The sequence below is a fragment of the Pseudochaenichthys georgianus genome, chromosome 9 (assembly GCF_902827115.2).
Source record: "Pseudochaenichthys georgianus chromosome 9, fPseGeo1.2, whole genome shotgun sequence".
Lineage (NCBI taxonomy): Eukaryota > Metazoa > Chordata > Actinopteri > Perciformes > Channichthyidae > Pseudochaenichthys > Pseudochaenichthys georgianus.
This window is the reverse complement of record NC_047511.1, coordinates 6,539,856-6,557,356: the sequence shown is the minus strand read 5'-3', so window position 1 is coordinate 6,557,356 and position 17,501 is coordinate 6,539,856. Positions and strand designations below refer to the sequence as shown.

General features: G+C 43.5%; 1 protein-coding gene across 2 annotated transcripts in view; it reads left to right on the top strand.

Annotated features, from left to right (window-relative positions):
- The window catches only part of abca2 (ATP-binding cassette, sub-family A (ABC1), member 2), a 150,443-nt gene that overhangs the window by 66,297 nt on the left and 66,645 nt on the right, over window positions 1-17,501 (top strand). For both annotated transcript variants that reach the window (XM_034091098.1, XM_034091097.1), the window contains exons 8-16: window positions 573-794; window positions 1,271-1,647; window positions 2,604-2,763; window positions 3,436-3,564; window positions 3,743-3,910; window positions 4,050-4,146; window positions 11,689-11,862; window positions 12,943-13,045; window positions 13,275-13,389. In XM_034091098.1, the coding sequence (XP_033946989.1) occupies window positions 573-794; window positions 1,271-1,647; window positions 2,604-2,763; window positions 3,436-3,564; window positions 3,743-3,910; window positions 4,050-4,146; window positions 11,689-11,862; window positions 12,943-13,045; window positions 13,275-13,389 (1,545 nt within the window). The remainder of the gene's footprint in view (window positions 1-572; window positions 795-1,270; window positions 1,648-2,603; window positions 2,764-3,435; window positions 3,565-3,742; window positions 3,911-4,049; window positions 4,147-11,688; window positions 11,863-12,942; window positions 13,046-13,274; window positions 13,390-17,501) is intronic.

Genomic DNA, 17,501 nt, shown 5'->3' with positions numbered 1-17,501 from the left:
ACCATGAATCGCATTGCAGTGTAAAAGATAGGGTGGAGAAACTGGCAGAGCCACATGTGTTACACTGCCCTCGGACATCAGTAAGAACCTTCACGACCTCACTGTAACGGCACAACTGATCTATGACTCAGGATCTGCACTCGCTCTTTAGCCCGGTAAAAACAGAGGACTTTGACTGAACCATGCTGCAGCTTCCTGAAGTTGCAGAGGGAGACAGCAGACAGAGTCTCCACTGTAGGAAGGATTGAGCTGCAGCGTGAATACTACAAACACAAGTCCCGTGTAGAGCCCAACAGGGGGATCACAGCAGCAGCTTTGTCCATGCTTTAGCTAACTGTTGGAACATGGTCTGACTTCAAGCCAATAATTCATAAATCATCCTAACGCTCTGATTCCTCTTAGCAGTTTGAATGCATTTCTTTATTACGACACACATGTATTTATTAATTTTCTCGCATTATACAAGTAAATACTAGTATTTCAAATGTTTGATAAATTATGATGAATCATGGATAATTATTAGCATGCGTTGTAGATGCTGACGTCAAATACATTAATTCTATCTTCCACAGGGGGCCCTTCTGACTGGGGCCATGTTGGAGGTCCTCACCTGTGGGGAGGGCGGGGCTAGTGAGCTCAGTACCATCCTGATGGTGCCAGAGAAGCAGCGACCGGTGCTGCAGGCCTACCTCGGAGCAGTGTGCGGCGGGGGGGAGGGTCAAAGAGCAGAGCGCTTCAGACTGCTGAGCCTGGAGCTGAGAGAGCAGATCAACACCCAGCGGGTCAGAGAGAAGGTACAGAGGGACCGCTGAACATCTGCCACCTAATCTCTCATTGTCAATGTCCGGTCACTAATAGTGCTTTGTCACTTAAAGGCTTCGGCGGCAGAGAAATAAAACGTTTCCCTTTAACAACAACAAACAAATTATTTGAGTGGTGGACATTGATGGCAGCCTGTTGAGCAGCACTCAGCCTCAAGACTCTTCCAAACACAAAAACATGGAAGAATAGAGACCAGGTTGTCAATGGTTTTGCTGTGCCTCTGTCTTGAAACGACAACCTCTTTGACAGCATTTCGTGTGCAACTTGAAGAGGCTTGAAATGGAAAGATGTCAAGAACTTTTGTTTTTTAACAACATGTACAATATTATTGGTATCTTTAAAGTAGACAGTTAGCCTCACTAACAGCAGCCAGTTTGTACCATATTATATTTGCTACCCAGCTCCATCCCTCCATCATGTCTTCCTGTCTTCCCCTCTCGCCCCCCAGCTCCAGCTGGAGCGGCCTGGCTCTGTGGCCCCCCTCTCTCAGGCCGACCTCAGGGCCTTGCTGAAGGACCTGGCTGATATGGAGAGGCTTCTGAAGGACGTGGACCTGCTCTCTGGCCTGGCCCGCCTGCTGCCCAAAGGAGCCTGCGCTGGTCGAACTCCAGCCTCCCCCACAAACATGACGTGGCCCCTGAACGCTACCACATGGGGCCCAAACACAACTGACATCCCTGGAGAAGAGGGGGGTGGAGGCGCAGAGGAAGGTGGAGGAACAGGAGGAAGGAAAGGAAAGGAGGAAGCAGAGAACCCTCACTCTCAGTTTTCAGCCTTTGTGCAGCTGTGGGCCGGACTGCAGCCCATCCTGTGTGGGCACAACAGGTGAGGCAAGGCAACCAATCGCACAGCAGGGTCGGTTTGAACACAGCAAATCCTTCTGCGAGTATTGTCTTTATCATTAAATATGATTCTGTTTGATTAAAACATAGTTTATTATTTGTTTAAAGCCAAAGCTGACAGTAAACAATAAGACTGCTACGATGTACATAGTTGTCAACATTGAATGGCAATTGCTTTACTAAGAATTTCTGATTCTGATGTTAAGATAACAGCTTAACGGGTTAACCCTGCCATAGGAATGCAAAACGATATCAAATTAATATTATTATATTTCGCTCCAATATGGCCTCACTAGCAAGTGTCAGGTCCCCGCAAGGAGCTGCTGCCGGGTCGGTGTTTGACCTTAGATGCAGCCGTCCTCCTAAAGAGTGACTGTTGATTCTCCACGAGCATCAGTTTCTACCAGAACTAAAGAGCACGTATTCCATGAGAGAAGAGCAGTGATTCTGGTTGAAAATAGTTTTTGCTCTTTTACAGATTGGCATCAAAAATAGTTTTTTTTACATTTCCAACAGTTGTTTTTTGATGGCAGCTTGTCAGCAGTCTGTGGAACAATGAATCTGCCATGTCACAGGTTGATCTAAAAAGAGCCTGAATTGGTCCCGTTTCTAAAGATATAACATGTGAGGAGTGTGATTTCAGCTGTTGGAGTCATTGCTAAAGCTCAAAGCTTAGTAAACTACAATTATTGTCTTACTAGTGGGTTAGGGCTAGTTCAGTCTTTAACAGTGCCTTTTCCTAATTTCTTATATTATATTTATTTCGTGTTTGTATCATTGTTGCATTTATTGGAATCTCTTAAGAATTCATTTTCAAAATACTATCTTTGCAGCTGTACGCAGTCCATTTTCAATATATAACAACCTGTGATGGATAATATATAAACTGCAAATCTAATTCCCAAGGACTGTGCCTTTAACCTGCGGCTCTGGTTGCAGGATCATCGAGCCGGAGGCTCTGAAGCAGGGGAACATGAGTTCTCTGGGATTCACCAGTAAAGAGCAGAGGAATCTGGGACTACTGGTTCATTTGATGACTACAAATCCCAAGATCCTCTACTCCCCCATTGGATCGCAAGTGGATAAAGTGATTCAGAAGGCAAGTAGTCTAGGTGTTCACATTATTCACTCTGAGAAGGCTGTGGCACTGAAATGTTTTCACCTGGTAAAAGTTTCATATTTTCATATTCATACATCCAGCAGAAAGAGCTAAAACACATCTACTTACTTATGGTATGAAAGTCAGACAATCAATTAAATCCATCAATTACATTTTATTTATATAGCCTAATATCACAAATTACACATTTCTCTCAGGGGGCTTTACAGAGTACACAGAAAACCTCACCCTCAGTCCTGAGACCCTCGCAGTAACAAGGAAAAACTCCATAGTAAACCCCACAGTTTATGGGGAGACACATCAGAGGAGGGTCCCTCTCCCAGGACGGACAATAGGTGCAATCGGTGTCGTGTTTAAATAAAGGATAATACATTTACAACAGAGACAGTCCAAATGTTAGAAATGATAATATGCCCATATGAGGAGTATTGTATCCTTTCGAGTGTTGATTCAGTTTTCAGGGTTACGCAATGGAGCTAGCCTTTGTTGTTTTATTCTCTCCTTTTTTTAAGGATCAACAGAATCAAATGTTATTTGCAGCGTGACTGTAGCACTACCAAAGCAAAAGCACATACATACAGAGATGAATTCATACAAATATATATATATATATATATTTTTTTTAACATTTATGACCTGTTTGCACTGTAGGCAAATGAGACCTTTGCTTTTGTTGGAAACGTGACACACTACACCCGGGTCTGGCTCAACATCTCCGCCCAGCTCAGGACTTTTCTGGAGGAGGGTCGTCTGCACAACCACTTGGTGTGGCTGCAGCAGGTAGAATCTAGTCATCTTTCAAAATCAAAGATGCAGTACTATCATGATGTAAAAGGAATAATGTGCATTGATCATTTCACATTGAGTTGATATTTCCCGAGAAATTAGACTTAAGTCAGAAATCATGTAACGTGGCACACACATTAGTCTCTGTTCCTCCTCCTTCTGTTCTCCCCAGCTGTCCTCAGAGCTGCAGCAGCACCCCGAGCTGTTGAATGGCACAGACAGTGAGCTAATGCAGGGTCTGATGGAGGGAAACTACAGCCTTCCGAACATCTCCATCCTGCTGGAGCAGATGGACACCATCGACAACGCTGCCTGCGGCTGGACACGCTTCATGTCTAAGGTCCGTTCAGTGAAGAACTCTGGAGGGAGAGGTTTCTGATTCTAGCAAAGCAGATGTTGCAGTCCTTCATTATGATGGTTTTAAAGGTTTTGATTTGTTCATGTCTGTTGTCAAAGGATATTTTGCCCTATGCTTCCAGGTTAGTGTTGATGTCTTCAAGGGCTTTCCCAACGAGGACAGCATCGTCAACTACACCCTGAACCAGGCCTACCAGGACAACGTGTCTGTGTTTGCCAGTGAGTCTTCATACACTCAAACACTTATAGTTTATTGGGATTCACATGTTACAGTGCACATGTACATAGTGTCTGTGACTATGTACGCACATGCATCCACAACACACAACACACAACCCCACAAACATGTAAGCTCAATACCAACGTTCAGCCTCCCTGTAAGAGCCATTATGGCATATTGTTGTTTATGGTCATTATTTATGGCTTTATTTTGAAGGCATCTTTGGGCGCTGGGTAATTGGGGCACCTGGTGTAATCATATATATTGGAGCCAGGTGGTGGTGGGATTAGAGCACATGTAAGCACATGGTTTTTTACCACTGGGAAAAGCATGAGGAAGCCTGAGGATAGGCAAATGGCAAGTTACAGGAGAATGGTTAAATGCACTTTGTTTGATGATATCGAATCATGAAAATAAATGCACGAAAGAATATTCTTGTCTGGACTTGGATAATTCCCATGCGTAAGATTCGCTATCTGGTGCTTTAGCGGCAGTTTAACCTTTTAGTACATTTTCAGTTTTATTTGTGTATGATTTTTGCCGCTAACAAGTCAAAAAAATCGGCCTAAAAGCAGACATTGTTTTTTTAAGCTTCTTCTGTGGATGTTTGGCCCGAGTGTGAAGAGGGAATCATGGATTTCCCCATTTGGATGCTATGTCAGAGCATGAGAAACAAGTGCATGGACTAAGTCCAAAGCTTTCGACAAGGACGTAAGCATTAGGAGTGTGTGGGAACCTACAAAGGACAATTTGGATTATTATTTGCGCCGTGGACATTGACTGCAAGCTGTAACGCTATTGTAAATGCCTTACCGTTGGAGTTCGAGCCACTGGATAAAACTGCTGTTGCTGTGTGGTTTATAGCAGGGGTTCCCAATCCCCGGTCCGCGGACCGGTACCGGGCTGCGCAGGTGTTACTGCCGGGCCGCGAAATAGCTGAGTTTATCGTAATATTTATTAAAAAAAAATCAATTATTTTTACATTTTCGCACCTATACCAGTCATATTATTTCATGTTATGTTTATGTGGGGAAATGGCACTGCATACATTATTTGACATATATTTCGAACTCGGACTTCATTTTAAGGACATTGCGGCCAGGGGTGTAGAGCTATTTTTTTATTTGTAAAACCTCCTTCACTTCATGAAATGGCTGCAGCATCAGGAGGCAGCCTCTGAGAAGTGCAGCACCAGCGCGTACACACCACCTTCACTGTGTTCCCCACTGCAGGCTGCTACATTTCAACCACACACACCTCTACACACACACACATCGAACGGCCCGAGTATTCCCCCTATTACTCGTTGTATGAAGGAAATGTCCGGTCACAAAGGCGCATGATATGTGTGTATGTGCTCTGCTCAGCTCCGCTGTGTGTGTGTGTGTGTGTGTGTGTGTGTGTGTGTGTGTGTGTGTGTGTGTGTGTGTGTGTGTGTGTGTGTGTGTGTGTGTGTGTGTGTGTGTCCAACAACGGCATTTGTTTTCAAATTAACATGAACAGTAATTTACACACATCTGGCCAACTCCATAGGTATGTGGGTGTTCCCAAAAGAAGTTAGTTTAATCTTAATCCCGATGTAGTGCTAAATGCTGTCGGAATGCACCAGAACGAACGCCCCCAGTATGACGTGAATGACGTAATATGTTTTGGATGCATATTGTTCTATTATTTCTCCAGGCTGTTAAATACAATTAGCCTCTGTTGCCACCTGCTGGTGAGTAAATATTAAAATCAGTTCAAATTGACAACCGGTCCGCGATTTTATTGTATTGTATCTGCCGGTCCTTTGCACAATAAAGGTTGGTAACCCTTGGTTTATAGAACAGGCTAAATAATGTCGGCGCGATTATGGACAACGCCCACCAGAGGGCAGTCCAACCTGCAGAAAAGGCCATGGAGTAGCGGCTGCAGCAATACAATGCAGGGAGAAGTAACTCACTGCTAAACTGAATGAAGTTAAGCTGTTCATGGACAATACCGGTAACTTGATGGAAATTCATTCTAAGATGAAAGTTTTTTAAACAATCTTTGAATAGTTTAAAGCAGGGGTCTCCAACCTTTCTTCATCTGAGAGCTACTTTGAAAAAATGAAAGTGACCAAGAGCTACTTGCATCACATCGCTTACATTTCTTCACATAGCCCTCATCAGTTGAATTAAGGTACTTTTGTACACGTGTGAAATTGCAATACCTAAAGCTTATCAAAAATTTCTCACTTCTTATTATGGCCCACATAGTGAGTACATCACTGAAAATTCACATAAATGTCCTTAATCACCACCTTACAAACATCGTAAGCACATGTGTAAAATAAGTGCATTCACTCTTTTTCACAGTCAGTGAGATGAATGGCGCTGCATGGAGTCCACCACACAGGTGTATGCTGGAGTGTACTCACTTAGGTTCACTCTAATAGTCATTTAAATGTTCATCAGTCAGTCTTGTTCTGTATTTAGATTTCATTCATGTCGGAGAAAGCTGCTTCACAAAGGTCTGTAGAGCCAAATAAAGCAGACGTGTTCAGTGCTGCTTGGTGAATGTTCTTAGAGTTTTCTGGGCGTACAGGGCTCCAGAAATGTTGTGAGTTTTGCTGAGGCTTAAACTGGACATGATTTTGGAGATTTATAACCTCCATCTCCACAGGATTGACACTGAACAGTTCAGCCATCTTTTTCTTCGTCTTCGTCTTGACATGAAATTATAAACCATAATAAATCAATTGTATAGGTCCTCCCTATATCTGTGTGTGAAATTGTTCCATCCTCAAAAACAAAAAACTATACTTCTTCAGTCTAGCTGCAGCTTCTAGCAACGATCTTCTATTAAAAATGGACACTGAAGGTCCTGAATGTGAGCTCCTGCCCTGGGATGGGATTCCCCTCCTCGTGTCTTAGTCCCGCCCACAGGAGATGCGAGCGGAGGAGCCGAGGAGGGGAACCGAGGAGAGAGGAGGGGAAGCAGCAGGCGGTTAGAGAAATGAGAACTCCTCTCCTCTGAGCGGTCATTTTAAAGAGACGTCCATTAATGATGACAGGAGGCTCAGCAGCCCTCTGTCTGATGGACAGATGTGTTCATGACCACTTCTATATTTACTTTGATTCATTCACAGTGCGGTGTAATGAGACAATAACAGGCTACAGATGCGGACACACACACATATATTTATATAGATATATACAATTTAAAACAAGTATGAGAGCACTCTCATAATAACGTAACACTATCAGAGACTGGATATATCCCCCCCCCCCTCTCTGGTCGCCACAATTGCCCCTTTCACACCAGCGCCTTTTCAGCTCCGGCTCGGAGCTAGAGCCTGAAAAGCGCTGGGTTTTCCAGTTCACACCGGCAGCGGCGCCGGCTCTTAGCTCCGGAATCCGCTTCATTTCCAGCTCCAAAAAATTGTCGGTCCAGAGGCAAGAGCTTTGGAGCTAAGAGGTGACGTCGCTTACGTCTCTCTTACGTCGAGGCGTGCAGGAAACTAAACCCACCTCCCATGGGTCGACTGTTATGCCTGCCTACAAGCAGTAGTGCCTATAAACACACTTTATAAAGTCAGGCAACACTAACCAGGCTTCGTGTGATTCTGTTTATTTGTGCCTTACTTTGACCATCCGTTCACTGTTATCGATCATTGTGGAGAGGCAGACGTGTTGTTTTGTATTATTGCAGCTATCGGATGCAAGTAGTCAGTTTAGCTTCGGTTGCTATGCCAACATCACCCGTTTTATACCAGAGAAACTTTCATAACAGCGTTGTGATACCAAACAGTGTCAATTCAGACTGACACACATTCACTTAGGCTAAGGGGAACTGGGGATATGCATCAGCTGCTTGTGTGAGTCGGACAGTGAATACTTTAGAGCGGCCGCTGCAGTGTGAGCTAACCGGGAGCTAACGGGAGAATAAACTCCTGTGGAAGAGCAGCCAGCACTGCAGCGGTCGGTAAATGCTGCAGAAACACATTAATAAACAATGAACCACGGCACTCTGGAGAAAAGTATAAGGTTGGAGAAGTCGTTATTCAATTTATTCTGGCTTCGTGTGATTAAAAGCAACACGATCATCGACCCGACGCAGTTGTTGTTGTTGTGAGCGCCGTAATGGGTGCCATTGGGGGGCAAATCAGCGATGTAAACGGTGACGTCATGACGCAGCAGGGGCAGCTCTGGGGCGCCAGTGGGCGGTGTGCACAGAGCGGGAGCTGAAAAGGGAAACCGCAGCTGAACCAGAAAAGCTCCCGCTCGGAGCTAGAAACTGAAAAGCGCTGGTGTGAAAGCCGCAAAAGAGGAAAATTAACTACGGGCCAAAAGTTGTATTTACAAGTATTAAAAGTAAGCAGAGGACACCAAACCAACTGAGACCCGTCTGTCCGCCGCATCTACGCACTGTACAACACACACCTACACTGTAAAAAAAAAACTCGTAAAAAAACGGTCAAATTACTGGCAGCAGCGGCAGCCAAACAAAAACCCTTAAATTCAAGTAAAATACTTTAACTGAAATAAAGTGAATAAGCCATTAATTTACGGGAATTGTCCTTAAAGATTTTACAGGAAAACACTGTAATTTTACAGATGTATCTGCTCTTTTTACAGTCAATAACCTTTAATAAAAGTACAGCACTAATACTTCCACGGGCAAAAAACTCGTAAAAAAACGGTCAAATGACTGGCAGCAGTGGCTGCCAAACAAAAACCATAACATTAAAGTAAAAATACTTTAACTGAAATAAAGTGCAAAAGCAATTAGTATACAGAAATTGTCCTTAAAGATTTTAGAGGAGAGTTTCCACTCTTTTCAAAATCCATTGTCTTAAAATGTTACATTAAAATACCTTAAATAAAGTTGTGATGAGAAAAACAGTTTTTTACATTTTTTTTTATTAGATTTATCAAACACTAAAATAAATACAAAACCTAAAGTTCTACAGCTAGAATACTGTTATTTTACAGCTTTTTTCTAACATTTTCCAACAGGTTCAACAAAATGACATCACAAAATGTTCTGTAGGAAACAATTACTCTGAAAACTTAAAAATATTTGTAGAATTATAGTACAACTAATGAATACAGCATTTCATATTTAAACATCATACACAGTGCGGTTCCAAACAATAGAAACAAAAAGTAAGTTGATTTTTTTAAGATTACTTAACAAAAACATTCTCAACTGAAAATAACAGAAATTGCAAAATGGCGACATATGTTCACATTGTCAATTTGAAGGAGCAGTGTGCAGGACTTAGTACGTCTAACAATGGGGATGAAGGTTCCAACCAATGGATAGCTTGTTCACTCACCCTCCTATCCCAAGTTTGTAGGATAATGTACATTGGCTGCAAAAAACTTGAGGCCCAATCATGTTTCCTCTGTCCATTCTGCGCTACTGTAGACGTGGCAGTGCAACCTAGAGGACAAACAGATCAGAATCAGAAACGGCTTTATTGCCAGGTAGGTTCACACGTACGAGGAATTTGGCTAGGTGTCGTACATACAAATAAAAAAAATAAAAAGTACACAGATAGCGAACTATATTAAGAACACTGTAATAACAATATAGTGAGATAGAAATAAAATAAAGCAGTAATTTACATCGAAATAGAATGCAATAAATTATAGAATATAAAATATGTGCAGTAAGCAATATTTAAACATTGCATTATTTACCATCCTGTGATCTCCATTATGTAATGCATAGAGTCTGCGTTGTGGCTGAGGTGAAGTGTCAGTGGGGGGGAGCGGGCCTTGTTGAGGTGGAGAGAGGTTTAGGTCCTGATGGAGAGAGGTTTAGGTCCTGATGGAGAGAGGATTTGGTCCTGATGGAGAGAGGTTCTGGTCCTGATGGAGAGAGGTGTTGGTCCTGATGGAGAGAGGTTCTCGTCCTGATGGAGAGAGGTTTAGGTCCTGATGGAGAGAGGTTCTGGTCCTGATGGAGAGAGGTTCTGGTCCTGATGGAGAGAGGTGTTGGTCCTGATGGAGAGAGGTTCTCGTCCTGATGGAGAGAGGTTTAGGTCCTGATGGAGAGAGGTTCTGGTCCTGATGGAGAGAGGTGTTGATCCTGATGGAGAGAGGTTCTCGTCCTGATGGAGAGAGGTTTAGGTCCTGATGGAGAGAGGTTCTGGTCCTGATGGAGGGAGGTTTTGGTCCTGATGGAGAGAGGTTCTCGTCCTGATGGAGAGAGGTGTTGGTCCTGATGGAGAGAGGTTCTGGGCCTGATGGAGAGAGGTTTGGTCCTGATGGAGAGAGGTTCTGGTCCTGATGGAGAGCGGTGTTGGTCCTGATGGAGAGAGGTTCTGATCCTGATGGAGAGCGGTGTTGGTCCTGATGGAGAGAGGTTCTGGTCCTGATGGAGAGAGGTTCTGGGCCTGATGGAGAGAGGTTTGGTCCTGATGGAGAGAGGTTCTGGTCCTGATGGAGAGCGGTGTTGGTCCTGATGGAGAGAGGTTCTGATCCTGATGGAGAGAGGTTTGGTCCTGATGGAGAGAGGTTCTGGTCCTGATGGAGAGCGGTGTTGGTCCTGATGGAGAGAGGTTCTGATCCTGATGGAGAGCGGTGTTGGTCCTGATGGAGAGAGGTTCTGGTCCTGATGGAGAGAGGTTCTGGGCCTGATGGAGAGAGGTTTGTTCCTGATGGAGAGAGGTTCTGGTCCTGATGGAGAGCGGTGTTGGTCCTGATGGAGAGAGGTTCTGATCCTGATGGAGAGAGGTTTGGTCCTGATGGAGAAAGGTTCTGGTCCTGATGGAGAGAGGTGTTGGTCCTGATGGAGAGAGGTTCTCGTCCTGATGGAGAGAGGTTTAGGTCCTGATGGAGGGAGGTTTTGGTCCTGATGGAGAGAGGTTCTGGTCCTGATGGAGAGAGGTTTGGTCCTGATGGAGAGAGGTTCTGGTCCTGATGGAGAGAGGTGTTGGTCCTGATGGAGAGAGGTTCTCGTCCTGATGGAGAGAGGTTTAGGTCCTGATGGAGGGAGGTTTTGGTCCTGATGGAGAGAGGTTCTGGTCCTGATGGAGAGAGGTTTGGTCCTGATGGAGAGAGGTTCTGGTCCTGATAGTAAGATTCACTATCTGTTGCCTCAGTGGAAGTTTAACCTTTGAGTTAATTTCAGTTTTATTTTTGTATGATTTAAGCCGCTACACTTCCAAACAAAAACTGATGTGAAAGCTTGAATACTGACAAAGAAATACTGTCTTGTAAGTCAATATTACCCATAATGTTTGAAAGATCCAATGTTGTACACTTGAATGGACGAGAAGACTTGGAAGAATGAATACGACTTGGGTAAATGTCATTCATGTGTGTCACCTGCAGTATGTATTTTTCCTCTGATTAACTTGTTATTTCTGGTGAAAGGTGAAACTATAAACTGTATTTTCAGTAGAAAAGTTCAACCTGAATATACTATGTATAACAAACTGGCCTGAATTCAAGCCAAAGTTTTGCAACATGTAGGCATTGGCCCTGAATCTAGAGTCAAATGTTGGAATGCTTGCTGAGCCACCAGGAAACGACTGACCTGAGATCTGTTTCTCTGTTTTTCAGGTGTGATAGTCCAGACTAACAAAGATGGCTCCCTGCCATCCCACGTTCTCTACAAAATTAGACAAAACTCCAGTTTTACAGAGAAGACCAATGAAATCAGACGGGCCTACTGGCGTCCTGGGCCCAACACCGGGGGGAAGTTCTACTTCCTGTACGGATTTGTTTGGATCCAAGGTAAGTGACCGAAATGCTTTGCTTCCAATTGAATTGAATGCATAATTTATAGGTCAATATTTGATCTTGTGTTATTTCTGACATGAAGCAATCTGATCATTTCTTAAAGTGGATTACTGGAAGTCTGATGTGCTATAACTAAAGCCACAGACTGGAGTGCACAGGCGGGGAAGACTGTTGCATCAAACACATTGTTTTTGATCTATTTACACATATACATTTGGAGTATATTAGACATTTTATACAGAAGCAGGATACAATGTTTTCTTTACAAGGAAAACAATATACTTTTTTCAACATGAATAAGCAAATTCAACCAAACCCACCCCCTCTGTTGATATAATACACCACTAAGAAGGAGATAAGGGGTCAGAGCTGTGTGGCTGCAGCAGGCCGACACTATATGTCCACTGACATGCAGCTTTCTTTCATTTCCTCCAGTATCATTTTCAGCATTTACATTTTTGTTCCAACAAATTGTGGATGCCTTTTATATTTTTCAGAGTTTAGGTTTGTTTGAGGGCCCCACACTTCCCTTCCATAGAGCAGAATGGATTCTATTATTGATTGAAGTATGTAAAGTCAAATTAAAATAAAAGTTTGAATTTGCATTTGTCTTTTTGTTGCAGAAATTTACTGTTTCAGTCCAGGCCTGAATTATTATTTTCTGAACAGTTTTCTATTGTATGTGTTCAAAGTTTAAAGTTATATCTGTCTTTATTACTTTAACTGCCAGGGCCCAGGTCTGACAGTAACATTCAAGTATGTTTAAACTGTGTTGAAGTCCGTCTCTGTCATTACAGGATTTAATGATCTGCGTCATCATCCCTTCCCCTCCCTCCCTTTCTCTCTCTCTCTCTCTCTCTCTCTCTCTCTCTCTCTCTCTCTCTCTCTCTCTCTCTCTCTTTCACACACACACACACACACACACACACACACACACACACACACACACACACACACACACACTCACTACACACATCACTCACTCACTCACTCACTCACTCACTCACTCACTCACTCACTCACTCACTCACTCACTCACTCACTCACTCACTCACTCACTCACTGTCCTTCCAGATATGATGGAGAGAGCCTTTATCAACACGTTTGTGGGACATGATGTGGTGGAGCCTGGGAACTACGTGCAGATGTTCCCCTACCCATGTTACACCAGAGACGAGTTAGAAATGCACTTTTTTTTCAGAACTCATGTTTAGCATGGTCATACATCATTGGGGATTATCAGAAATGGTTGTATGCAATGTGTATTTTCTATTTACAATGTTCTTCCTATCTCTTGTAGTACATGTTAGCTCATGTTAGAAATTCTATAGATCCTACACATTTGAAATGAAGGAATTAGCCTTTATTTAAATCTGCCTATCGTTTTTCACCCTTGTTTTTTCCAGTTTCCTGTTTGTGATTGAGCACATGATGCCTCTGTGCATGGTGATCTCCTGGGTCTATTCAGTAGCCATGATGATTCAGCACATTGTGGCTGAGAAGGAGCACCGGCTCAAAGAGGTGAGTCTGTGATCATAAGACAAGTTGATTTATATAGCACCTTTCAACACAAGGCACTTCAAAGTGCTTTGCAAAAATGAAACACATTATGAGCATTAAGAAATAGTGCAGCAGAAACATATTATAAAATGCCTTTTAAAAACACTCATGTACACAGGTACATGAATACAAGTTACAGTGTGAGATATGAATATATCAATTAAAAGCAGCAGCAAAGAGAAAAGTCTTCAGCCTGGATTTAAAAGTAGTCAGAGTTGCAGTGGACCTGCAGGTTTCTGGGAGTTTGTTCCAGATGTTTGGAGCATAATAACTGAACGCTGCTTCTCCATGTTTAGTTCTGACTCTGGGGACAGACAGCTGACCAGTCCCTCAAGACCTGAGAGATCTGGATGGTTCATAATTTAGCAGTAGATCAGAAATGTATTTTGGGCCTAAACCATTCAGTGCTTTATAAACCAGCAGCAGTATTTTGAAATCTATTCTTTGACACACAGGAAGCCAGTGTAAAGACTTCAGAACAGGAGTGATGTGATCCACTTTCTTAGTGTCAGTGAGGACTCGAGCAGCGGCGTTCTGAATCAGCTGCAGCTTTCTAATAGATTTTTTAGCGAGACCTGTGAAGACACCATTGCAGTAGTTGAGTCTACTGAAGATAAAGGCATGGACACGTTTTTCCAAATCCTGCTGTGACATTAGTCTTTTAATCCTAGATATGTTCTTTAGGTGATAGTAGGCTGATTTAGTAACTGTTTTAATGTGACTGTTGAAACTCAGGTCAGAGTCCATGACTACACCTAGATTTCTGGCTCTATCTGTTGTTTTGAACATTGCAGACTGAAGCTCAGCGCTAAGTTTTAAACGTTCTGCCTTGGCTCCAAAAACCATTACCTCAGTTTTTTCTTTGTTGAATTGAAGAAAGTTCTGTCATTGATTTGTTCAATGCACTTACTCAGTGTTTGAATTGGAGAATAGTCTCCTGGCTGGTAGTCCATTATTCAGTGATGCAAATTAGTCGCTTTTCGGCGCCTCCCGCTTTTTTAATGCTGATTTGGGTGACTTGTGTAATTCGTGGAGAACCGAAGAGTTTTCGTTTGGGGGGGGGGGGTCTGTCAGTCCGTCAGTCCGGACAACATCTCACTTCAAAAAAGAAGAAATCTAGATCGCAAAATAATTAAACAAGCGAGTTTCTGTTTTTCCTAGCCAAGGACAGGTTCCTTGAACACAACACGAGCGTAACCTATCTTCACCATGGTCTTCACGTGGTATATGTCTCGTCTGAAAGGAGTGTAGACTAGAGTGCTGACGGAGAGCACCGGAACGCCGCTCCAGCTCTTCAAATATTGCAGTACCCATAAGGAGCCGTACACATGCCGCCGTGTTTGCGTGGCTGTGTCTTTTAGACCCTCCAGAAAAACACGATTCTGCGATCGCAGAATTTACCGCTTAATCAGCAAAATGGCGCAGATTTTTAAAAAGCCGCATATTTATCAAAAGGCCGCATAATCCCCGCATTTTTCCACACAAAGTTGAGGAAAAAAAAGTTAACTCGTCTTGACGTGAAGTGATGATGATGACGTGACGTCATCAGCTCGCGCATCACAGAAGGTAAACAACACCGTAGAGTGAACGTGTGGAGCTCACGCGAGAGAGAAAACACCAAGATGAAAAAATCTAATCTATCTCATTTACCGACGAACATTTCTGCTAAAGACCGGGCAAAGCAGTACCCCGATGTCTTGCACGAAAGTGGGGGTAAACTATTCTGCACCCCGTGCAACTGTGTGTTGGAGCCTAAGAGAAAATCGACAGTGACGACCCACTTTGATTCATTCAAACATTCGAAAATGCTTTCTGCTGCTGCGGACAAGAAAGCCCAATAACTCACGTTCACCGAGGCATCGACCTCCAAAACCCTTTCGAGGGCTTCAAGAAACGAGGTGAGAAGCCTACAAGATTGAAGCTGGTCAGATAATGAACGACTAAATGAAAACAGAATGAGGCGGAGAAGTGTGTGTGTGTGTGTGTGTGAGAGACAGTGTGATTAAAATAGCCCAATTGCTTTTACAATAAATAAACATTGGATGTGTTTAATTGAATATTAATGGGGTTTAACGTTAGTGGCAGGTTGTGTGTGAGAGAGAATAAATAAGACAGCCCAATATTTTTTCCCCCGCATATTTAGCATATTTCACAACTTCCCGCAATTTCACCGCATAAAATCACATAACACCCCGCATGTTGGATCGCATAATCAAGGATTTTTGCCCCCGTTTTTCTGGAGGGTCTAGTCCAGGCATCCTCAAAGTCCGGACTCCGGTCCGGATCCGGACCGAACCACAACTGTCTCTGGACTCTGAGCAAATTATACTTTTCATATGTATTATCTGTATTATCTGTGTTATCTGCGAGACATCGCCACAACGCAACGAGTCAAAATGATCCGCTATGTCCATAGACTGCAAACAGCGCTCTGCATGTCCTGTTCCACTAGGCTTGTTTGAGACACATTGCGGCTCGCCTCGAAAGTAGACGAGAGTAGCCGATCGCAGCCGGGGGAGGTGTCAAAAAGCTCGCCTGAAGTCGGACAGCTCCGAGTCGGCTTCTTCTTCTTCATCTTCTTCTTCGCATTCTTCTTCTTCTTCTTCTCTCGGTTTTTTGGCGGATTGCAAACAACTTTAAGGTGCATACCGCCACCTCCGGAGTCGGCTTGACTCGGTTTGCATTTATAAAGAATGCACAAATGTGTTTAATCGTTAATGTCAGATATGTACTAAGTAAATACATTTGTTCCTGCTCAAGATTAGATTCAACTTTATTGTTATTGCACATATTACAGGTACTGAGACAACGAAATGCAGTTTAGCTTCTAACCAGGTGCAACAAGCAGTGAAGTGAAAAGTAATGTACACAATCTACAGAATAACATATAGAATGAATTGAATGATGAATAAACAGTGAGGGGTATGACTACACTAGATATCAGCCTGTGAGCAGTATGAGTGTCATGAGTGTATGAATATGCTAAGATATATAAAGTATGAAAACGGTAAGCAGTATAGTATAAAATATATAGATATTAATTTCGTGATGATAAACATTGTGGAACAATGATGAAACATTTGAATGGATGTGGCGACGTAAAACTGACACAAAACAACAACACACTTTTGCCAGCCAATGGGAGAGTTTCATCAGCAGCACGTGGTAAACACCACCAATAAGCGCTCAGCTCGAGATACCAGCGAGCCGTTTCCCATCAAGCATTTCGCTTCCGCAGCTCGTGGAGAGCAAGTGCGCCGCCTCGCCTCGCTCTCAAGGCTGCGGGCGTCTTTGTCCCGCGAGATTTCAAAGTCTCATGTGGGCGAGCCTCCAGAGCAAGTCGGACAAAATGACTAACCATCATGCAACGCACGAGCAAGACGTTGATCGCAACTGCGCAGGTCTGCGCAGGTCTTGCTTGTCTCAAACAAGCCTTCTGTCTGTGTGTGTCTGTCAACGCATTGGTCCAATCACATTCAGCATCCCGTCAGCGTGTTTCCCCCCCAAACAATCTGCGAATCAGGCACAGTAGGGCGGGTCTTCGCGGAATGCGGGTGTGAAAAATGTGTGTCTCTTCTCTTTTCAACCTGTCTGAGTCAGAGAGAGAGTTAACAGCTCATCTAGTTCCATCTGTACTGTAGCTAGTAGTCTTGTTTCACATATCGAGGTGGCAACTGACACCCTAAAAATAGGCCTTGCCACCCCAGCTGCCACCCCAGTTGGCAGCTTTGTTTTGAAAGAAAAGTTGTGGCTCATCGGACATTTATGAGAGAAAGTCTCTAATGTCCGAGTGCAAGTGAATGCAGCACAAGACGCACGTCTTGTAACCCCGGTCCTGGCGCGAGCGTGGACATTGGCGGCGATTTCATTTGAACGGGACGGCGCAAAACGAGAAGCATTCGGACCCAAGCACTGAAGGAATGAGGTATTTGCGGTCTACACTGACAGAGAAGAGACTGTCAGTTTGGCTGTACTCAGCATTGAATCCAAACGCACTAAAGCTGTTGATCTTAATACGTTTGTGAGGCGTTTTGCAGTATAAAAGAATGCATGACAAAAAGAGGAAATAACAG